We start from the raw sequence: 24,068 nt of genomic DNA on the forward strand, positions 1-24,068 counted from the left end.
CTTAACTCTGTTTCCATTTTCTTTAGAAAATAATTTACATTTTTAATGTTACAATCACTTCGTAAATGAAACTGAAGTAAGTATTTGATAAAGAAAATTATCCTTACAGAAGTCAGTTATGCTTCACTAATATTTGATTAACTAGAAAGGGTTAATAACTATCTAAGTATTGTAGAGAGGATTTTTAAGGATAGGTTTGAACGTCTGTTAATGTTAACCTGTGTAATCATATACAGGTCTACACCAGTATATTTTTACATAAATCTGTGAAATTTTTAGATAATGGTGTAGAATTGTATGTTTCTGTCAATTTTGTCTTGAATATTACTTACATGGGTTTTTTTTATGACGTTTAGTCAACACCGCCACCCAATCTTTCCCATGTTCTGGCACTTCGTTTCCTTTCCATCAGTCGACTCGTGCAGAGGTTGTTGACTTGTGTGGACGTTGTTGAGTCGTGCGGACTTGGCCGAGTCCTGAGTCACGTAAACTGTCTTCCTTTCTTAGAGTCATGGTGGATGCGATACAGAACTCAGCTGCTGTCACCTCTTATCGACAAGTGTCGCTTTCTGTCACCAAGGGTTGCGGAGGAAGAGCAATCCTTTAAGCTCTTTTGCTTACTTCCTGTCGCCTGCTGGCAGAAGAAGAGTTTGAAATGGAGTTGGAAGAACTCGTTCAGGCTGGTCGGCATTTGTTGCAACATTACGCTCTGCTGTATCCTCATTTTGTTGAGGAAAGAGACCACATAGAGAATATGTCTTGCTTGTCTTAGCGTATTTTGGCGCCCTCTAAATATTGGAGAAGAGAACCAACACTTGCTCCACTGAAAACATAAGCACCAGATATACATAATGTAGCCTCCAAAGAGGCAGGAGTTGGCACAGTCTTCAAAGAAGACAACACAACAGGTGTAACTGGTACAGCCTCCAGAGAAGCGGGAATGTTAGATATGTACATCTGGCACTGCCTTTGAAGAGGCAATAATGTGGACAACATTGTTGAAATACTACTGCAAAAGAATAAATTTTCCAAATAGCTGGAGTCTAGTTTAAATATGTAGAAAGTATGAAATTTTTTTGGCAGTCTGAGTTCAGTGATTAGGTTGGTAGCCAAAGTACAAACCCACAGGACAAAACTTATGATCGCAGACATTTCCCAGCAAGAAAAGTAACTTGCTTATACGCCTAGCAGATGTAAAGTTAGCAAGAAAGTAGTTACCATGAATAAGCAATGAAGTTATTGTGATGGATAAGTAAGGGACTTTTGTTTGATTTTGCACTGTTGCCAAATTTTGTTAGTAGCTCCCAAAATCAATTTTTGTTCTTAATTTTTTTTTAAAAAGCAGTCTTGAAAAATGAGTCATTGTCATTTAAAAGTTTCACATGGTTATGATTGAATGGCGCTGAAGATATGCATAGTCTTGCTTCTTAATACAGATTTATGAATTGTGTTTGATATGATGATTTAAAAAGACATATGGTTCCAGTAAAATGAATTGGTTTTCAGGATCATGCCGGAGGTTCACCAAGCCCAAAGACCTCTTCAGGATCAGAAATTGAAAATGATGAACTTCAAGAATCCTCAAGTTCTGATGAACAATCTACAGACTACTCAGATTGGACAGCTGAAGCTGGAGTTAATCTTGAGCCTCCTAAACGTACTGCACACAAGCAGAAGAAAAGCCCACGAAAAAGAAAGCGAAAGAAAAGGGGATCTGATTTTGAAGAAAATGATAAAGATGAGGATGATGAAGAGGATGAAAAGTTAGAAGAAAGCAGAAACACTGCCAGAGTTAATCAACGTGTACAAAGACAGGTAAAAATGTGCTGCATTTTGGAATGCGTAGATGTATATCATCAATTATAATTTTTTTAGTATCATGAAGACTATATACAAGGATCATGCATTAGACGATGTGAATGTATACTGCCTCAAAGATCTCACTAAATGTTTTAAAATATTCAGTCGAGTATCAATGGTACTGTTAATTTTTATGTCAACAAGTATCATTCATATTATTTACTGATACAAATATTTTGTAGATTACTTCAGATTTTTGTTTTGTTTTAACCCAATATTACATTTCTTCTAGCCAAGAGGACCTAGGCCAAACCTCTCAGAAATTAGTGGTGGTGCGGATGAGATTCCAGAGGAATTCCGCCCTCCTGAATGGTTGACAGAGACTTTTCCTAAAAAGGCACCATATTTCCCTCAGATGGGAGATGAGCTTATTTACTTCATGCAAGGCCATATGCTTTATGTAGAAGCCGTTATGAATAGGAAATTGTATACCATTGATAAACGTAATTTGCCTTGGATGAGAACTGTAAATAAACTAAGGGTAAGTTTTTTAAGGTTACTTCTTTGTTGGTTATGCAAGTACTAATTTAGCATCTGCTCTTTTATTATGCAAAGTTAGAAACACTCATTATCTTTGTGTATTTTGTGAATTATACTGTGGGTTTGCTTAATTAGAAATAGCATGCACCAATGTCAGTGTTATGCTGATAGTATGGTCTTTTCAAAACTTAATTTACTGAAAATAAGTTTGCAATCATTTATACCATATTTCCTTTACCTCTTCTAAGACCTGCCCTCTTGTCTCAGCAGGATTCTGATGTAATACTTTATTTTGAGCATTGGAAATCTTTTCCTATGTATATTTTTGTAATCCTGAGCACCTCTTATGACTCTCATACATGGTGCAGTGTTCCATACATGGTACAGAGTACGGAAACTTAAACCCTACATCATAACCATAACAACTTTGTTTTGCTCTGATTGATTCTTAGTCCTATTTTTTATTTTGCTCTGATTGATTCTCAGTCCTATTCTGTCCATTCCAATATTGCTCCTGTTACATATTTCCATCACCTCTTCCTCATAGTCTAGTGTTATGACTACATCATCTACATAAACCAGCTTCCTGATATCCCCTTTTTAGTTTTTTCTGTGACTATGATAAACAACAAAGGCTGCAGTACTGATCTTGATGGACACTAACTTATCTTAAATTCATCTGATACAGCTACCTGTCTTCATGCTAGATTTAGTGATATGTCAGAATAACATCACTAGCTTAAGTTTCTTTTGCCCCCCCCCCCCCCCCCCACCCCCCCCCCCCCCCCCCCCCCCCCCTTTGTAAATGGCCATTTGATTATTTGTCTATTCAAGATCCACAAATAATATGGTGCAGGTACACAAACCTTTATCTGAAATTTTAAAAATCGTAAACGTTTTGTGGAAAGTAGAGCATCAGTTCATAAGGTGGTGGTTTGGCATGCTGATGGCTGACCCGAGTCATTGGGTGTGTGGTGCTGCTCAAACTATTTTTCTTACTATATCCCAAGAATTGACCACAGAAAATCCAAAGATTAATAAAAAAAAAATCCCAAGATAGTATCTCTCTCTCTCTCTCTCAAAAGCTTGCAGCAGTTGTAGCTGGTATTGTGGCATAGATCTATAGAAAATAGACAAAAGTTGGAAATACCTCCTCCAAGTTGTTTTCTTTAATTGTGTCAAGCAGTGCCTTCACATAATTTTTTGAGCTCTCATAAGATGTGTGAAATACTCTGTTTGGCCAGCAGCTTTTGCTCTTGCTCAGAATCATAGAAATGGGAAATTGTTTGCAATGTCTTTTTGGTAGCCTCATTCCCTGTTGCTCCCCTCCATACTTCTGGGTTTGTCAACTTGTGTAATGACCCCAGGATTGAATTTACAGTCATAGTTAGTGTTGTTTTCCAGGAATAGTTTTTGCAATTCCTATTGCATTTTCTTGGTCCAGAAATGGGAAAAACAGGTTAGCTCTGTAATAGGCCTCAAGAGTTTCAAATGATTGGTCAATTAGTGGTGATCTTTTCACATCACAAACTTTTTTTACAAGTGCTTTGTGTTGGGAACTTGGGTTGTACTACATATGGCAGTTATAGAGTTATGCTACAATAAAAAAAGTGCTTATTGCTCAATTTTATTTAATTTTTTTATCTATTTTCTCTCTCTCTCTCTCTCTCTCTCTCTCTCTCTCTCTCTCTCTCTCTCTCTCTCTCTACTCTCTCTCTCTCCTCTCTCTCTCTCTCTCTCTCTCCTCAAAAGGGCACTTTTTACTCACAGAGGGCAAAGGGCAGGGTCTTGAGTCCCTGCAGCCCTCCCTATGTGCACCTCCCTGAGTACAGGTAATTCATCTTTGGGAAAAAGAAAAAAAAATTTGTTGTCAGTCACATGGACTATGAAAGGTGTAACCAGCAGGTAAACAGAAATGGATTAACATTCCTCGAGAGATTAAAGAGATGAATTTTGTTTTGAAGTTATGTCAAAGCAGCATTAGTAAATATCTTATGAAGCAAAAAAAAAATGTTGTTACTAAAGAATCTCTTAATTTTGCACTCAAAGCAAAGAGAAAGAATCCATTCTTTGATTCATGTAATCAGTAAAATACATATACTATTAAAAATTATGTGCTGTATTCTAAACGTGCACTTATGTCATTGTCCATCGTATGAGCAAAACATTCTTTCAAAGACAGAACACAGCTAAAACCCGATTGTCTGGCTGGTTGCCATGGAGATCTTGTCATCCAGTGACATCCCTCCTTCTGTTCTATTTATAGACATGTTGTGGAAGGCACTTAGTTTGAACATTGCCAAAATTATGATTTTATATAAACAATTCTTCATGAAAACCAAAATTTAACTTAATATAGTGGTATGATATTACTAGTGTGTCGTAGTGATGCGTCACCACAAGCGAATCCTGTTCCTGGACCATCCTCAAATGTACAACTGCAAGTTCATTATGATGTCAGTGACAATAAAGAACAACCCTCTCCAAGATCAATATGATGAAATGTATTTTATAGTCTTACTACTTACCCTTAAAATTCTCGAGTTGATATACAGTTATTTTTATTATATCACCATATGTATATTTTTTGCATTTTATGGAATGGTTTTGTCGAAAATAATATATGCTAGTGAAATGAGGCCTTCACAATACAAAAAGTCTACCGCAATTTTTTCTTAAAATCCAAATAACGCCAGAAATCGTGTTTGAAAAAGAAATATCTCGGTAATTTTTAAAGATATTTTCATGATTTTTGTTCTGTTATGAAGTAAAATCTATCTACTTAATGGCACTATCGTTAATATTAAAAAAATTGTGATTCTAGAAGAAAAAATATTCTTCACAATGATACCTTTGATATTAAAATTGAACGTACAGTGGTACTTCGGTTTTCGTACATAAACCATTCTGGATCCTCCTACAATATCCTAAACGTACAAAAACCGAAATAATACTTCACATAAGGAATAATGTAAATAGTTTTAATGCATTCCAGGACCCCTGTTCCAGGGAATAAACGCAGTTTTACATACAGAAAAGAATGATAAACAAATATAAATGGATAATGAATTGAATAATGAACATTTAACATCACTCTTACTTTTATGGAAGACTTGTTAGTGTATGGAAGACAGAGAGGGAGGAGGAGAGGGTTACTGTTTGGAAGGGAATCCCCTACCTGGAGGACTTCAGGTATCATGAACCTTTCTGGGGTTACTTCTCTAGGTTTTTTAGTGGCACTGTCTGAGGTTACTTCCCCACTTAGTTTTTTTACTGTCATGGATGCCTGTACGCTTCCTAAATTTTTCAAACCACCCTCTGTTGGCCTTGAAATTACTAAGAGCAGCACGTGATGTTGGCATTTTCTTACTTAAATTGACGTCCAGCGTCCTCGCTTTCTCACATATGATCGCTTCAGACATACTATCCCCCACACCTTTTTCTTTATCCACACTGGGACCAACACCAGCTTTCAACATCGACTAGTTGTGATCTCTGTCTAGATAATGACGTGATCCTTTTGCAACATCAGCTGCCTTGATTTCATCTTTCTTTGCTAGGATAGAGCTGATCATCAACACTGACTTACAGTACATCCTAGTGAGATCAGCTACACATCCCACTTTCACACTTCGCTACAAGTTCTTTCTTGAATTCTATCGTATTTCTGGTCTTTTTCAACGAAAGGGCACTTGCACCTTTCTTGGGCACCATGATGACTGCTTTGCAATGAGTTTTATTGTAAAATATTGCACAAAACAAGAAACATGCGGTGATGCGGACTGCAAGTGCAGAGATGCTTGTTAGGCGAGAAATGAAGCCAGAATGAGTCATGAAAGAAAATGGAATGCTCTGTTAGGGCACTTCATATGGGGCCTGGTCATGTACTGGGCCCAGGATAGAGTGTTAACAAGTGTACGAAAACCAAAACGTACGAAATGAGAGGCATACGAAAACTGGGGTTCCACCGTAATCTGAAGTCACAAATGGTGATTGTTGTTACTTTTGTAGCCTTAATTGTCCTACTATTTTATTACTGATTATGTTAATTATATCAAATTCACAGTATATATAAATAATAATAAACTGTAATGAAAAAAACTTGCAAAAAATAAAAAAAATTATATGTTTTTGCTGCAGTAATGACATTTGTTTATGCTCCTGACTCCACAGTTCCGAAATCTGAAAAATTCCAAAAACCAAAACACATCTGGCCCCAAGGATTTTGGCTAAAGGACTGTGTACCTGTATAATCTCATTTGCATGTGGTACTTTTCCTATAGTTGCCTCACAATAATGACTGCCTCTTTTATCAGCCTTTCTCCAGCACCTTTTCCAGTCTTTTTGTATCATTCTCATGACGTCATATTCCTCTATTAGCTGCCTCACAATAATAACTGCCTCTTTTAGCAGCCTTTCTCCAGCACCTTTTCCAGTCCTTTTTTATCAATTCTCATGTAGTCAGTATTCTCTATTATTCACATTGCATTCAATATAACCATCTCTATGTACCATTTACTGTAGAGCTCTTTTCCTGTTCTTCTGGTCCTGTCTCTTTCTTCATCAGGTTTTCAATATTCTAGTAAGCTCTTGGATGATGCTCTTGCTGCTTTTCTCAAGTCACTTGGTATTCTAGATGGTCCTCTGGGGCTTCTCCAGTTTTCATCTTTCTAAAGGCATCACCTAAAATTACTGTAAAAAAAATTATAGACCTCCAAAATGTCATTGATGAAATACCAGATGGAAATGTTAGAATTCTTGTTGATATTGTGAATGCAAAAGTTGCTAGGACCAGAGAAGGTTGAATACCAAATTTTTAATTTCAGGTTTAATGAGAGATAGCTCTATCAGGTTTAATGAGAGATAGCTCTAAGTGCAGAGTAGGTTCTACATTTAGCCTAGTTCTATACGGATTTGGATTTTATATACGCTAACTGAGAGAAGGCCTGCACACATAAATATGTAGTTGAAAATGGTATTAAATATCTCAGGGCTTTAGTAGCCAGTTCTAGGTACTCATATTTCACACTTGACCAAAAGTCTGCTAAGTCATAATGACTGAAACTTGACCTTAGGGAAGTGTCACATGAAAGTTCAAATTGACTAGTATTTTCTTCTTTTGCTGTTGATTTTTTATACCTTATACTTCCACATGAAATGGATCCCTAATCCAATTTTGTTCACATACGATACAAACCCTCGGTCTTAACATTAGGATAAATAACTTAGCGTCAGCTGGAAACCAATAAAGTTAATAAATTGTGTATGCAAGGGACTGTTGGCATCTGTGCTTGGTCACGAGTCATGTGTAGCCAACCACATACCCCTCTTTAACCTGTGACCATGTTAGTTATTTTCTTGCCGCCCTTAAGTGAGGACATGCTTTGCTTCCGTCCTTTTGAAGCCAGTTTAGTTTGCCCCCTGTTTACTTTGAATCTGTTTGTGTGTGGAATTTCCGGGCAATTTTACGAACATGGAGCTTTCTCATGCTTCGATAAGATTTCCTGGGTCTCACAAAAAGTAGATAAATGCCCTGATATCTTCGGAGTGCACAGGGCTTCATCTGACGTGTAGTAGGTCGTAGGTGCAAAAAACTGTTCAGATCCAGTTACTTCGCCACCTGTACTATTTGATATTTCACATATCCCATCTGGCTCATCTATGGATTCATGTCTTGGATGTATCAGGAGGGGCTTTGGCAGGGAATTTTGACTAATCATGCTCCTTTTCCTGTGGGGAGGGGTTGTGCATCGCCATCTTGTACTTTGTTCTGGATGCAGAGACAGAGTTAATGGGGTTGTGCGATCGGTATAAGGCCTATCAGGAGTACCAACCCTAGAAGGGCAGTTGCTTTGCTATATGACGTCACTCTTCCCTCCAGGGTCCCTCACTATGGATGTCCCTTCTACCCCTGATCTTCACTGAATGGCAGTCAGATACTTTGACATCTGTAGAGAAGCAGATAGTACAACACCTCAGCATTTTGAGTTAAGGTTGCTATGCCTACAGGAATAACAACAACAGCCTTACACTTCCTGTCAAGTGCTGACGTCACATTCAGGATGCTCAGTGACATCATAAACATGGCACCCACCATGATGTCACAGCTGCAACCTGCACAAAGACATGCTTCCACATTTGCTTCTTCAGTGTACGAGAGTACTATACAACTGTGCTTTCTGAATCAGTGACAACGCATGTTTGTTCATACACGAAACAAACCTTCGGTCTTAACATTAGGATTTACTAGCGCCAAGCTGGAAACCGGTAGAATTAAAATTACACTTGTGAGATCCAGGGACTAATGGCATCTATACCAGGTCACGGGGCATGTATACCCAGAATGCCCACGGCTACCTGTGACCCATCAGTTATTTTCCTACCGCCTTTAAGATAAGACGTGTTACTGTCTATCTCATTTAAAGCCGGTTTTTCAGTTTGCCCGTTCTTTATCCATTTCATTTTTTATTTTTCATTCCTTTTCTTTCTCCAAGTGTGATCAGTGTGTGGTAAGAGTGTATACGTGGTATGATGGAGAATTTTGCCTCAACATCGGGATCGTCTACCGCTTCGCAGAGGAGACAAAGGAAATGCCCAGGAGTCAGTGGCTTCCCTTGTTCTAGGTTCCTAACTTCGGTGTCGACGGATCCTTATCCAACGTGTAGTAGGTGCAGGGAAAAACGTATGTACGGTTACTAATCCGTGTTCTGTTTGTCGCGGTTGGTCGGTGGAACAGTGGAAGAAGTTCTATGGGAAAAGCCAATACAAAAGAAAGGGGGTGACGCCATCTTTGGATGACCAAACCTTACCGGCTTCTTTTGTATCGGTAATAAACCAGGCTGCTCCATATGTTTCTCCACCTGCTTTTGAATTGTCTCATACCCCTTCGGTTTCTCCTAGCGGTTCTGTATCGGAAACGTCAGGAGGGGCCTTGGGTAATTTTATGAATAATTTGCACTCTCCTTTGTTCCCAGCAAGTAGAGGGGGAGATCCGCCATCTTTGTTCCAGGCTCCTGCTACTCAAGCGCATAGGTTAGATGGTACGTGGTCAGCGCTAGGCCTACCAGGCGTACCAACCTTGGATGGTCTGCTTGCGCATTATAGACGTCACGGTTCCAGCAGGGTCCGCCAGCGCTGAATGTTCCTCATCCCCCGGGCTTGCAATTTATGGGAATTAATGCCGCTGCTTCACCATCCCACTCAGTATTTACAGCGATGCAGAACGTGGGAAGTAATTTGGCAGCAAACGTGCGGTTACCAGCAGAAACCTCTCAGTCTCTCCCTACGAGAGGGATGACGTCACAACATACGTCACACTCTGAGATGGCAGGCGTGATGACGTCACAGACCGATTCTCGGCCTTTTTCGCTGCACCCAGACGCTAATACGCCTTCTGATCCGTCAATGCAAACTGTAATGCAGAAGTTACAGGATATAGAGGAGAGAATGAATAAGAGAGACAAAAAGAAAAAGTGTGATTCGCCTTCTTCGTCTTCTTCCTCTAGTTCGGCGTCATCGCTAAGTCCGATAACGTCACGGCGAGCGCCAGTCAAGCGTTGGAGGAGGATTCGGGAGTTCCTAGCGGATCCTCGGGCCAAGAGGAGAAGAATCAATTCTTCCTCTTCTTCGGACGAAGACTGTCATTTCCAAGTCAGCAAGAAGGTCGGAAAATCAGTGGCTATTAAGCACAAGGTTGGCAGACGAAGCCGTTCGCAAGAGTCCGAACAAGCGAGAGAGGTGACGGGCGGCGAGCTAGCGGCCGAAGCGGAGTTGCCAGTTCGGATCGCAAAAACTGCGATACCTCTGGTAAAATCGACGTTGGCGGCGAAAGGTGCAGCAGAGGATGGAATGCAGTCCCAGTTTCGCCCGTAAGGCCGTTCAAAATACGTACGAAGGACGATAAGGCTCCTATTAAAAGTACGAAAAATAGAGAGTTGGCAACCTCGGCGGATACGTTCGTGGAAGGCAGTGTCCGTCTGGATAGAAGGCCGAGGCCGGGCTCGCCGACGCTCGAAAACGATGCCAATGCTAATAGAGACGAACTTACCTCTGTCTTAAGGGAGCCTTCATCTTGGAGATCTAGACGAGATTCTCGCTCTAGATCCGTGAGCAGAGAAAGAGTGAGACGTTCTCGTTCCCCTGCTGACTATCTGGGATCGAGCCAACAGCGGCCAGCAAAGATCAAAGAGGCCGCGGCCGTAGGGGCAGGCGGCCGTGGAATTCCGGGCCGTCTGTCAGAAGATAGAGGCGAGACAACATCTCTCGTGACGGAGAGTGGTACACTAGAGCCGGAGGAAGGAGAAAACCAAGAGTTTCTGGCCTCGTATGCAGAGGTTATTGATTTGATTCATCAAGTCAATAGCCTTTCGGAGAAGACAGAAACACCGGCCAGTATGCTTCCTCCTGGAATTGACATGGCGTTTGGACTAAAGAGGGATACCAAGGTGTCGTATGAATTGCCTTGTTCGAGTCATGCGGAATCGGTCTTGCAACACGTAAACGCAAAGATTGCAGGGAGGGATAATTCCTTAAGATCTAATAGATCATTTAAATTTATTCCCCCTCCAATGATAAAGCAAAGGAAATATTATACGACACCGAAGTCCCTTTGCTGTCTAGACAAATGAACCCTAATGTTTGTAAGGTTAAGGCCTGGATTAACCTTGGATCAGGTTAAAATGGAGTGCCCTTCGATGACGTACCAAGAGCTGCTACGTTAGAAGCAACAGCTTCTTCTGTCTTTCAGGCTGGCTGCGTCCTGGTTAGACCTTTGGTCAACAGCAGTGGCGAAAATTGCATCCTCGGAAGCAACAAGGAAAGTAGTGGATGAACCATTGTTCATTAGATTACTACAGTCAGGGTCCAAGGCGATTGCGTACCTGACAAACGTAAGTGCCAATGTTTGGGCAAATATCCTGCTAATGAGGAGAGATGCAGCATTGGCTAGACTAAGCCGCAATGTGGATTTGGATTCCCTGTTAGCAATGAGGAATGGGGATATCTTGGAATCGCAACTACTGTTGCCAGAGGTCATACTGGAAGAAGCGATAGATAGAAGAAGGATGGACACTAACGATAGGTTGTTGCAACAGGCAGTTAGGAAAACCTCTAACAGTCAAACTATTCCTTTGGAGGGAAGACAACAGCAGATGTCTCGAAAGAAACCAGTGAGACATAGCATCCCTAATAGAGTCACAAGACCCTCTTCCCCAAAGAGGATAACTCATCGGCCCTTTCACAATAGAAACAACAGAGGAAGGGGCAATAGGGGAAGGGGGAGAGGCTCAAGAAGATAGGATGGGCGCCTCCCATCACTCGGCCACACCAGTGGGGGGTTGCCTGGCAAATCACTGGAAGGTGTGGCAGGAACTAGGGGCAGAGCAGTGGGTGGTGATGTTCTCAGGATCGGGTATTTGATTCCGTTCGAGGTAACCCCGCCCCTGACAGATCAACCATTACCCCACGTCACTTATGCCCACAAATCTAAGAAGGCCACTATTCTGCAGGACGAAGTGAAGAAGATGATGGAAAAAGGAGCTGTGCAACAAGTATGCAGTCCGACAAAAGGCTTCTACAGCAGGATTTTCCTGGTACCCAAAGCCAACGGGGAGTGTAGGACAGTAATAGACCTGTCAACGCTGAATCTGTTTATAAGGAAAACCAGTTTCAAGATGGAAACTCCGAAAACGGTTCTACAAGCAGTCAGAATCGGAGACTTTATGCTGACAGTCGATCTAAAGGACGCATACTTTCAGATACCAGTCCATCAGTCTTCAAGGAAATTTCTCCGCTTCAGTCTTGCAGGAAAAGCTTTCGAGTTCAAGGTCCTGTGCTTCGGATTGACAACGTCTCCTCAAGTTTTTACAAGAGTGTTCACCCTCGTGTCGGCGTGGGCGCATGCTCAGGGGATCAGGCTGATAAGATATCTGGACGATTGGCTGGTGATAGCAAAGTCCAGGGAGAAATTACTCAGGGACAGGGCGGCCCTCCTGCAGCTTTGTCACAGCCTAGGTATTGTGGTGAATCAGCAGAAGTCGCAGCTGGATCCAAGTCAACGTTTGGAATATCTGGGAATAATGGGATAGACACAACACAAGCCAAAGTATTCCCGACAGACCAAAGAGTACAGAAATGCAAACAAGTGGTGAATGCCTTTCTGGGAAAGCAGACACAGCCAGCAAGACAGTGGCAGGTGGTGCTGGGAATCCTAACCTCCCTGGAGAAGCTAGTACCACAAGGAAGGCTACACCTTCGGTCCCTACAATGGAGGATGAAGGAGTTTTGGTCACCAACAGTAGATCACCCGTACGAGCAAATTCCCTTGTCGGCAGAAGTGAGGAAAGACTTGCTGTGGTGGTGGACGACGACAATCTGATAGTGGGTGTCCCCCTTCAACAATCCTCCCCAGACCTCTTGCTGTTCTCGGATGCGTCACTAGAAGGCTGGGGAGCCCATATGGAGGAGTTGATGGTGTCAGCAAAATGGAGTTGCAAGGACAGAGAACTCCATATAAACGTGCTGGAGTTGAAAGCAGCTTTCCTGGCTCTACAAGAATTCAGGGAGAGAGTAAAGGGACACTCAGTGGTATTGATGTCAGACAACACCACAGTAGTAGCTTATATAAACAAGCAAGGAGGCCTAGTTTCTCGGCAGTTACATGTGATGACAGTTCAACTTCACCAGTGGGCTATAGAGAACCTGGTAGACATCAAGGCCAGGTATATTCCGGGAAAAAGAAACATAGTGGCCGACAAGTTGAGCCGCAGGGATCAGATTCTGGGAACGGAGTGGTCCCTACACCAACAGGTAGTGGACAGGATGCTCATGTTGTGGGAAGGACCGATCATAGACCTATTCGCAACCAGGTACAACAAAAAGTTGGAAGTGTATTGTTCAGTAGTCCCGGACGCAGAGGCAGTAGCAGAAGATGCGCTACAACACCCCTCGGACAATCTGGACGTGTACGCATTTCCTCCATTTTGTCTAATCCGTCAGGTTCTGAACAGGGTAATGCGGTCTCAGAACCTCAAGATGACCCTGGGAGCCCCGTTATGGCCGAAAGCAGAGTGGTTTCCAGACCTACTGGAACTCCTAGTAGATGTGCCAAGAGAGTTACCTCCATGGAGCAACCTTCTGTGTCAGCCTCACGTGGAGAGGTACCACCAGTCGGTGAAGTCCCTATCGCTTCACGGGTGGAGACTGTCAAGTATCTCCTTCCGAGAGCGAGGGTTTTCGCAGAAAGCAGCAACTCAGATGGCAGTAATATCAGAAAATCATCTGCGACAGTATACCAAGGAAGTGGTCAGCATACTGTGATTGGTGTCGTAGGGGGAACGTGTCTCCACTCGGTACCACTATTCAGCAGTTAGCAGACTTTCTGATATATCTCAGAACAGAAAAACATATGTCTGTATCTGCAGTGAAGGGGTACAGGGCTGCCTCTAGCCTCAGTCTTACGAATGAAAGGATGGACATATCGTCTTCATGGGAGTTGGCCATGCTGATGAGGAGCTTTGAACAGTCATGCCCACCAAAGGAGCTAAAAGCCCCAGATTGGGATCTGACCAAGGTACTGAGTAGTCTGACAAAACCCCCCTACGAACCACTAAGGCAGTCCACGGATAGGAGCCTGACCCTGAAGACAGTCTTCTTATTGGCCCTGGCTTCAACCAAAAGGGTGGGGGAGCTACATGGCCTCTCATATCTCATAAAGCACTCGAGAGGTTGGAGATCAATGGTGTGTGAGTTTGTCCCAGAATTCGTGGCAAAGACCCAAAATCCAACAATAGTAGACGGCAGATTCGACTCCTTTACCATACCTTCCTTGGCAGACTTTGTAGACAACGACAAAGCTGAAAATGCTCCTGTGCCCCGTCAGGGCACTAAGGGAGTACTTAAAGAGAACAAGGCACCTCAGGCCGGGGTGCCAGAGGTTGTTCGTAAGTACAGGACGGAACCAGGACGGAACAAGAAGGAAGTGTCCAAGAATACAATATCATTTTGGCTAAGGGAGACGATCAGAAATGCTTATACTGCAGAAGACAGAGGGTCAGATAGCCAGGTGGGAGCTAGAGCTCATGACATCAGGGGTGTGAGTGCTTCCCTGGCATTTAAGAAGAACATGTCTGTGGATAAAATTCTGAAAGCTGGCGTGTGGAAGCGCCAAACAACTTTCACCTCATTTTATTTGAAAGATGTTGCCCATAGATCCTTGGACACCTTTTCCTTGGGTCCAGTGGTGGCGGCCCAACAAGTGATATAGTTCATCCAGTGCCCCTGGCGGGTCAGTTTGCGTCTAGTCTAAGATGAAGGTATGAAAGTAGAATGAATGGGATGACTGGTCTTTTTTCTTTACTACTTTCTTCCTACTCCTTTAACTACGGGCAATATGAAGGAGAGTACCGTCATGTGCTGGAACGGACTAGATGCAGGTGAGATGGTCAGCCATACTGTGAAGCTATCTTAGCTGATGATATACTTTTCAGTAGCAACACACCCCTCTGGATAATAAGGAAAAGAGGGGTGAAGGTGGATCCAGTCGCAAGGGACAAGAGTAAACAGTAGAATGGTATCTACACCCAGTGGGAGGAAACCAATAGATCCGCTTATATCTTTGGTCCTAGGTTCATTGTCCATTCTCTTAGAATTTCCCTATATATTCGGAAATGGATAAGGTGGCAAACTCCCAGTCAGTTGTAGAGACTTACCTCCCTCCAATAGTAAGTCTATCCTAATGTTAAGACCGAAGGTTTGTTTCGTGTATGAACAAATACCAAATTTGTAACTAATTTGTATTTTTCATAACTAACAAACCTGAGGTCTTAACAGTTAAAGGCCCACCTCGAACCACCCTCTAGCAGTCTAAACTGGGTTAGAAATATAACTGATGGGTCACAGGTAGCCGTGGGCATTCTGGGTATACATGCCCCGTGACCTGGTATAGATGCCATTAGTCCCTGGATCTCACAAGTGTAATTTTAATTCTACCGGTTTCCAGCTTGGCGCTAGTAAATCCTAATGTTAAGACCTCAGGTTTGTTAGTTATGAAAAATACAAATTAGTTACAAATTTGGTATTTTTGGGAGAAATTACAAGTGTTAGGAGAAATAAAAAACAAGCAGAAAAAACACAAGTCTTTCCTTCTTCTTGTTCTCCTTCTCCTTAGTATCAACACAAACTTTGGTGATGTTGACACCAGTGTGCTCTCCAATCAATCATTGGAAAATAAGGGCCTTTGTGGCTGATCCTCGTGCCAAGAGAAGAATAGTTTCTTCTCTATCTTCGAGCCAGGACTGTCACATCCCTATTATAAGAAAGCACAAGAAGTAGTTGTAAATGTTGAACAAGTGACTAATCGAAGCTTTGTCTGATGCGGCTGTGAAAGAGTTGGGGAACACTCGAATCATGGACTTTGTGATTGGTCCTCGTGTCATGAGAAGAAGATTAATTTTTACTTCATCTTTGACCCAGGACTGTCACATCCTTGTAAAACATAACAATGCCACAGAGTTTTGGGTCTCTTTGTCGAGGTCACAAGAGTACCATTAACAACCTCGTGCTTTCCATCAAGCATGTTGACTCATAACCAAAACCGCTATCAAAATAATGGCAGTCATGACACCACAACAGTCTACTATGTGTATTTCTGGTGATAGAAGTTCACTCTTGACGTGGTTCGGAAGTCACGTAAAGCCATTGGTCCCGTTGCTGAATAACCACTGGTTCCATGCAACGTAAAAACAACATACAAACAAACAAACACAACAGTCTAATGCTTTCAACCTCTCGTCTTTGGTGACAACAAATATAACTAAGCTTTCATATTCAGGAGCATGTACTTATGGAGAAATTGAGTTTTAGAAGGAAAATTGAAAAGACACACAAGACTGAAAGGCATGAATCACTGTCATCTTCTTGATCTTGTTTTTTTCTCGTAGTTCTTTAAACTTTGCCAATGCTGAATGAAAAGGCTTCTTATTTTTTCAGGGATATCATACTCAGAATTTTAAAGAAAGTGGTATATTCTTTATGTTTCAATTTATAATGTTGGCAAAGTTTGATTGTCTTCATACTTTCATTGGACAAATTTTCTGTTCACCTTCATTGCCCCAACAAATAAACGTGCTTCGGTTTTTAACCACCAGTCCATCATACGATCTGATATTCACAATAAATTGGTCACTGATTGAGTTGATGGAGCTGAATATCAGAGCTAGTAATCAAACACATACACACTGACTATGAACTTGCTCCAATCACATCAGCCTAATCCTGAATGCCATTGTCTGTTCAGAAGTTTAAAAACGTTCCTACTGTACGTACAGCGAGAACCTGTTGAAGCTCGATCCTGTGCTGGATGTTTATAGCTCCAGTCTTACCACTTTGATAGTCTTGAATCTCTGAGATGTCAGTTTCATACTCGAATTTTAAATGCAAAGAATAGTAAATAAAACATATATATATACACATATACATACATACAGTAGTACCTCGAGATACGAAATTAATCCGTTCCGAGGCGCCCTTCGTATCATGAGGTTTTCGTATCTTGGACCACATTTTACATGTAAAATGGCTAATCTGTTCCAAGCCCTCGAAAAACACCCCAGTAAATTATTTCCAGGCCTACAACACATGTTCTAGGGTTACGACACTGATCCGACGTAAGAAATATGACTCCAAAAAGGCAAAATACTGTACATACTTGAGTAATATTCAACTGCATGTAATGTTCAACCCCATTTTTACTGCATATATTAGGACTTTAGCATATGTCTTAGCAATAAGCCTAGTCTATGTTAGCGGTTGCTACTGTAGCCTAGTCTATGATTCTGACATCTAAACCTAAGAAGCTAAAAGCTTAGAATATGGCAATAAAATGTATAAATAATCAGTATGTACTCATTTCAAATAATTATTAAATAATCATTAACTATAATACACAAACAAACAAACAAAAAAAACCTAACAATCGATTGTTTACATTCAGCTCTTACGAGTACCGAACGAACGCCAAGCAATCACTTTTCCTAGGACACAGTAAGCCGTAAATTTTCATTAGTATCTCTTCAACTAATGAAACTACCAAACAGTATAATAACCATTATTTCTATTCTTTATTCTATCTTTACCTAATGGAGATACCGAGTTACTCACAGCTATAATGAAACATATACGTAACTTAATATTAAAACAGAAGAAGAATTCTGAAAAATACGTATTTCTTGGCTTCGATGATAGCAGTCTGATTATTTATATTTTATATCTAATTCACAATTTTTTTTTTTATCAAATGTATTGCCATGTACTCATTTCAAATAGTTATTAAGTAACCATTAAGTATAATAAACAAACAAAAAAAAAGCTTCCAAACTTCTGTTTACATCCAGCACTTACGAGTATCGAACGATCGCCAAGCAATCACTTTTCCTAGCACACAGTAAGCCATAAATTTTCATTATCTCTCTTCAACTACTGAAACTACCAAACAGTATAATAACCATCCATTTCTATTCTTTATTTTATCTTTACCTAATGCTTTTTTTTTATTAAATGTATTGCATGAATAAGTTTTTTCATTGTTCCGATACGTAATACAAACCCTCGGTCCTTTAACAATAGGAAGGTAACTAGCGGCAGCGGGACGGTCGTAAGCTTCGAACAAGGGGAGAACGGTAGTTAACTGCTTGTCCGATCGTGCGCGGGCGAGAGGTGAAGAATCACTTTTGCTTTCGGCCGCGGGTGGGAAGGACGTGTTCGTCATCGCTCTCTGCCCGCTTCATCGTCGTATGCTTTGTTTACATTGTGTTTTCTGCTAATGTTTGTTTGACTTGAAAATGAAACTGTAAGTACACTGTTTTCATTTTCATTACTTAATTATGAGCCAACATGGAGCTATCGCCGTAGAGCGGCGATTTCCGCTCTTTTCATGAAATTGATACCCTTGAATTATGTCTCGGTGCCGAGGGCGGTCGCGCTCGCGCCAAGTCATGCATTTTGGGTGAAAGTGTGTAATTGAAAGATGTAAGTACTCTTTTCATTATATTTTGCCCTGTGCGTTCGTTGCCGAGAGCGTGATTGCGCTCGGCACGAGCCTCTTATTTTTATGGATAGAATGCATGAAAGTGGATTTGCAATGCAGTATTCTTTTCATTTTCATTTATTAATTGCATCAAATTTAATTTTGGATCAATTTCCGCTCTTACCCGGGAATTGATCCTTACGTTTGATTTTCTGTGAAAGTGAAATCGCAAGTGCAGTATTCTGTTTTCATTTTTCTTATAATTTATGATAGCATCATATTATTATGGATCAAGTCCGCTCTTACGGGATTGATTTCCCCTTTTCCCCTTAAGTTCATGAAGTGGAATTGCAAGTGCAGTATTTCTGTTTCCTTTTCATATTACTTTTCACTGCTGTGCGGGGGTAGAGGAAGCGAAGGTCTGCCAGGAAGTCGTCGGAAAGCTCTCCCGCGACTCCCTTGGTATCCGATTCTTCGTCTTCTTTCCTGACCCCCGCTCAGCTTCCTCGTTGTATTTTGTATTTGGGGTCTTCCTTGCGTTCGGGGTGGGGCATGTCTCCCCCCCGTGCGTGAGGGAACCCCTCTTACTAATCTGTCTGTGCTACCGCAGGTGCTACATCCGTGGGAGACGACCTTGGACAGGTATGGACCACTGCGGCTGCATGGCGTGCTAGCATCCACGATCTGCTGCAGCGTCTAGCGAGGTCTGGGGCGGTGACCTTGGCACGGTCTACACTACAACCTCCATGGCCGCTTATGCTGCTTCCCCCCGCTGGTCTACACTCCCCATGCTGTGTCGGTGACGCCGTCTGCCGCTACTAGGGCCGGTCGCCGCCGTACCGAGGGGGGGTATGCCGCCGCCGCCTGTGTTTTCTTGTTGCCTGCCCCAGACTTCCGCTGTTCCAGCAGCTCGCTCCTCGACCGGCCGCCAGTACCCAGATTCCCGCTGGCTGCCGATGATTCTACGAGGCGATGGCTGGGCCTGCCGTACCTGCCGCTGATGTGGTTCCCGCTACTGGCTTGGCTGTCCCTTCTGTGTTTACCGCTGCCGCTGTTCCTGCCGCTCCTGAGCTGGTTGCTGTTCCTGTTGCTCCTGGTTCCTGCGCCTGTCCATGCTGGTCCTGCCCATGGTGTGTCTTCCCCAGTCCCAGGTCCTTCCGGACAGGTGCAGTCGGGCCGTGTTGCTTCGGCAATAGGCCCGACTCCGGCCTGGATGGAGGACCTGACGACTGTCCTGCGTGAGCTGACGAAGAAGAGGAAGAAGAAGAGGAAGGTGTCATCTTCGTCTTCATCGTCTGCTGCTGCCTCTTCCCCTTCGACTTCTAAGGCCCATAAGCCGAAGAAGAAGAAGGCTGCCTCCCCCCCTAAGAGTCTCCTTTGGGAAACAATTCTAAGGGGTCCTTCTGCTGGTCCTCCTGCTCCTTCGGGAGCGGGGCCCGTCTCCCCTTCCGTAAGGAAGAGATAGACGGGGACCAGAGGAGTATCGGTTAGCTCTGGTACTTCCTCGCCTGGTGCTAGCGGTGATGCCGCTACGCCAGGTTCCGGCTCGGTCTCTCGTTCGCGGGAGATCCCGAGTGTACGCTCTCCCTCGGGAGACTGTGCAGCCAAAGTTTCGGCGCCAGAGTTCGCTCGGCGCCAAGACCGCGGCACGGAGCAGAAGGCTGGTGAGAGCCGCTCAGGTGACTCTCGCCAGGCCAGCGGCCGCTCTCGCAGCGACCAGCTGGTAACCCGGGTTTCCCCCCTAAGAAGACTCCTTCGGGAACTTCTAAGGGCTCGTTCCACGCCGTGGGACGGGGGGGTTCTTCTGCCGGTCCTCCTGCTCTTTCGGGAACAGGGTCCGTCTCCTCTTCCACAAGGAAGAAGAAGATGGGGACCAGAGGCGTACCGACTACCACCGGTACTTCCTCGCCTGGTGTTTGCGGCGCTGCCGCTACGCCAGGTTCCGGCTCGGTCTCTCGTTCGTGAGAAATTCCGAGTATACGATCTCCCGCGGGAGAGCGTATAGCCAAAATTTTGGCGCCAGAGTTCGCTCGGCGCCAGGACCGCGGCACGGAGCAGAAGCTGGTGAGAGCCGCTCATGTGACTCTCGCCAGGCCAGCGGCCGCTCTTGCAGCGACCAGCTGGTAACCCTGGTAGACGTGACGGTCTCTGACCAGCCACGGGCTGAGGCTGGGAGTAGGTCCCCCCGGACCATACGGTACCAGCCTTGGCTGGTACCAGCGGTTTGACGCGCCTTGAGGACGCTCACCGGTCTCACCGCGAAAACGAGCTCTGCAAGTCACCTGACCGCCGCTCCCACAGGGACCGCGCGGATAGGGCGACCAGCAGCAGCTCGTCTGACGCACGGGACCGGGGTCGACGTGCTCAGTCGAGCCGCTCGCCACAGGTGAGCAGCACGGCCAGGCCTGCAGATCGATCCCCACCGCGGGTTGGTGATCGGCTGCAGCCCCCCACGTACGCTGGTCCTGCCAGCGAGCGGGGGGGGGAGCGTCAGGTCTGTCTCTCCACTACCTTAAACTTCCTCGGGGTACGCCGGGAAGAGCGAGGTAGCTAGGAGTGATCGTGAGAGGTGCGCCGCTCACGATCCCGTCACGACGCCGCACGTGCCACGTATGGTCTTAGGACCAGCTAGGACGTACGCGCAAGTGATTGGAGGCGACCGTCAGGGGGGGGGGGGGTAGCGTCAGGTCTGTCTCTCCGATACCTTCAACTTCCTCGGCATACGCCAGGAAGAGCGAGGTATATAGGAGTGATCGTGAGAGATGCGCCGCTCACGATCCCGTCACGGACGCCGCACGTGCCAGGTATGGTCTTAGGACCAGCCAGGACGTACGCGCAAGTGATTGGAGGCAACCGTCAGGGATCTGTTGCTGGTCCTTCTTCTGAAGGAGGAGGGTCTTGGGAGCTGCTCTTGTTGGAGGGACTGGACGGTCCTACTCCTCAAGACGCTGTAATTCCGAGATTCAGAGTAACTTTGCCCAGGTTATTGCACTGATTCGTCAGCACAACGACCTGGGGAAAGGATCGCCGCTCCACGGCTCAAGTCGTTCTCGAGCCTGACTGACGGTGGGCTTGCCCCCCCGTCCTCCTGAGAGGTTTCGATCTCGACGAGGACTGGAATGAGTCAGAGGACGGTTTTGGCTCTCCTGTCAGGTGTCGATCAGCCCACCCAGGACGAAGTTCACAGTGGTGGCAGAGGCTTACCTACAGCACGAGTTCGTGACCTCCTCGGGGGGAGGGGGGTGGGAGGAAGGCCATCGCCGCAAGGTGATGGCTGCTCCTACTCTCGTCTCCAATGCTAGTGCCGCTGGAAGGGCGAGCAATATCCCTTTCCTTCCCCATTCCCTCTCTCCTTACGGCTATGAGGGAAAGGGGTAGGATCCTACAGACTTCTCTGTAGGATCCCACGATTGGGGACTGCGCTATCGGGGGGACCTTCGGGTCCTACCTGACGTAACCCCGGTCGTGGAGGAGGGACCCTGCACCTCTACGGGAATCGAGAGGACAACCAACCGATATTCGTTTAACGAATGCGGTGGGGGTTTCGCTGGGCGCTTAGAATTCTGCAGAATTTCTAGCACATATGGCGAGACCACTGTCCAAGGGAGTTAGACGAGTATTCCCGATAATTGTTACCACGATAATCGGGGATCTCGCCGAATGCTCGAATTCCTGGAGTTCTTAGCGTTGGAAGATAGACTGTCGCCGAAGGAAGATATCTCACAGTGGTGGCCAGCCTTGGATTAGAGAGAACAACGGACAGGAATATCCAGTTTGGCTTGAATTTTCGTCTTGTTATTCTGTGCACCATTGAAGCTTTCCTCCGGGAAGACTTCTCCTTCTCTCTCTTTCTTAGAGATCGAAGGCGGTCGATCTCCAATCCTTATTTTTGTTTTCTTGAAGGGAAAGAATTTAGGATGGAGATCGTTGTTCAGAATCCTACAAATATACTACGTATATTAACCTCGCGACATGATTCTGCTAAGCAGTTGAATGGTCCGAGGGGTAGGCGCATATCCTGGTTATTCTACGGATTGCGACTTAGACGAGAAGTATTCTAATTGAACTGCAACTCGGGGTTGCCTGCAACCTCCCAGGAGTTTCCAGTTTCAATTTTATATACTTAGGTGGTTGTCCACACAACACCATTTAAGCTTTTATATTTACCGAAATTCGTTTCGCATAAAATATAATTGCTCGAGCATATCTTTTTATGCTCGGTGGTTCTAGCCGAAACGCCATTCCTTCGTGGAAAGGATTACTTGGCAACTCAGGATGACGAGTCAGCGACAGCTACTGCGTATTGAAAAATTGCCCGAGGCAAACTCAGTACCAGCTGCCGCTTCTAGATGCACGGTTGGTTATGTCTTTCTCACCTCCTTTGATTGAATACCAACCGTATCTCTGCCCAACAATCACAGACTTAAGTCTCTGATTAACGGGGATTCTCGCATACATGAATGACCATCTACTGCTGTGACACTAGTATTCATCGTCTTCGGTATTGCGAGAATTTAAAACAGAGATATCTATTCGACTCTCATCTTTCTGTTTACCGCACGGTAACAGAATTCTGTAATAGTCTCTGCTGCATCGTATCACGATAATGCGAATGATTTTTGCGGAATCTGAGTTTGTCTTCAAAATATCTTGTATCGGAGGTGTGCAATTGTTCATTGTTCACCCCGGATTAGCAGATGTATTGAAAGACATCGCCTACTCCCACACCTGCCAGCTCTACTTCCAAACGTTCAGCCATGAGAAGCAGTTCTTCAGGCAGCTCTCCCCTGTGTTTCATTACTGAAGAACGCCCCGCTTTCATTGCACACCGAACAGCAATGAAATGGCGGTTAGCGTTTTCAGTCATTTGTAAGCACAGGTTTAGAATCTTGAGATTCCTTCTCTCGATTCAGCTGGAAGACGTAGGTTGCTTTCATTGCCTACCTTCGTCTTCAACGTCACATAGTGTTGTTTCTCCTTAAGCTGAGATTCAACGTCTATGAGATTTTCTTGCCATCAGGGACCTCGGTCTTTTGAAGGCAATTGACTTTCACCTTTTGAGCTTATGCATTAAGAGAATCATCACCGCGCCGTCCGGCATCGGTGACTAACAAATATATTATTTGTTTGGTCTCTCAGCATAACTCTTTAAAGGGCAAAGGTCACGTGAACTTACCCGGATGCTTGGACAACTTGCCTCACTACCGATTCCGAACCAGTCAGTCGGCAGCTGTCAGAGCGCCCTAGTCAGTTACGAACTATGCTGTGGACTTAGTTCGGTTGTTCCAGAGCAATCATTACTTCGTCTTAATAGCTTGTCAGTATGAGTATACTGTACATAACCAAAGTCGAGAAGAGGGATAGGTCATACGACTATTCCCTTCTTTTCGTCTTAGGTAACTGCATGACTTTTCTTGCGAAGTCAAGCACAGGGGATGGGGATTTGTGACGCTCGATTTCGTACCGATCTTCGTAGCGAAGACTCAGAACCCTTCGGTAACTGACGATTGGTTCGAGTCCTTCACAATACCCTCCCTAATGGACTTCACCGCCTCCGATACGAAGGCTATGCTGCTTTGTCCTGTGAAGGCGCGACGGAGCTGTCTGAAGAAACTCGACACCCAGGATGAGTGTGGACGCCTCTTCATCATTCTCTCGCGTTCCGCAAGAACTTCTCCGTGGCGCAGGTAGTGAAGGCAGGGGCCTG

At 44.3% G+C, this 24,068-nt stretch overlaps 2 protein-coding genes across 2 annotated transcripts in view; one reads left to right on the plus strand and one right to left on the minus strand.

Moving 5' to 3' along the window:
* Positions 1 to 24,068, minus strand: part of LOC135218682 (bromodomain and WD repeat-containing protein 3-like) — a 282,487-nt gene that overhangs the window by 54,342 nt on the left and 204,077 nt on the right.
* LOC135220034 (bromodomain and WD repeat-containing protein 3-like) overlaps positions 656 to 24,068 on the plus strand; it is a 44,271-nt gene continuing 20,858 nt past the window's right edge. Inside the window, exons 1-3 of the mRNA XM_064257367.1 lie at positions 656 to 679; positions 1,507 to 1,815; positions 2,093 to 2,341. Of these exons, the coding sequence (XP_064113437.1) occupies positions 656 to 679; positions 1,507 to 1,815; positions 2,093 to 2,341 (582 nt within the window). The remainder of the gene's footprint in view (positions 680 to 1,506; positions 1,816 to 2,092; positions 2,342 to 24,068) is intronic.

Source organism: Macrobrachium nipponense, chromosome 1 (assembly GCF_015104395.2).
Source record: "Macrobrachium nipponense isolate FS-2020 chromosome 1, ASM1510439v2, whole genome shotgun sequence".
NCBI classification, from domain to species: domain Eukaryota; kingdom Metazoa; phylum Arthropoda; class Malacostraca; order Decapoda; family Palaemonidae; genus Macrobrachium; species Macrobrachium nipponense.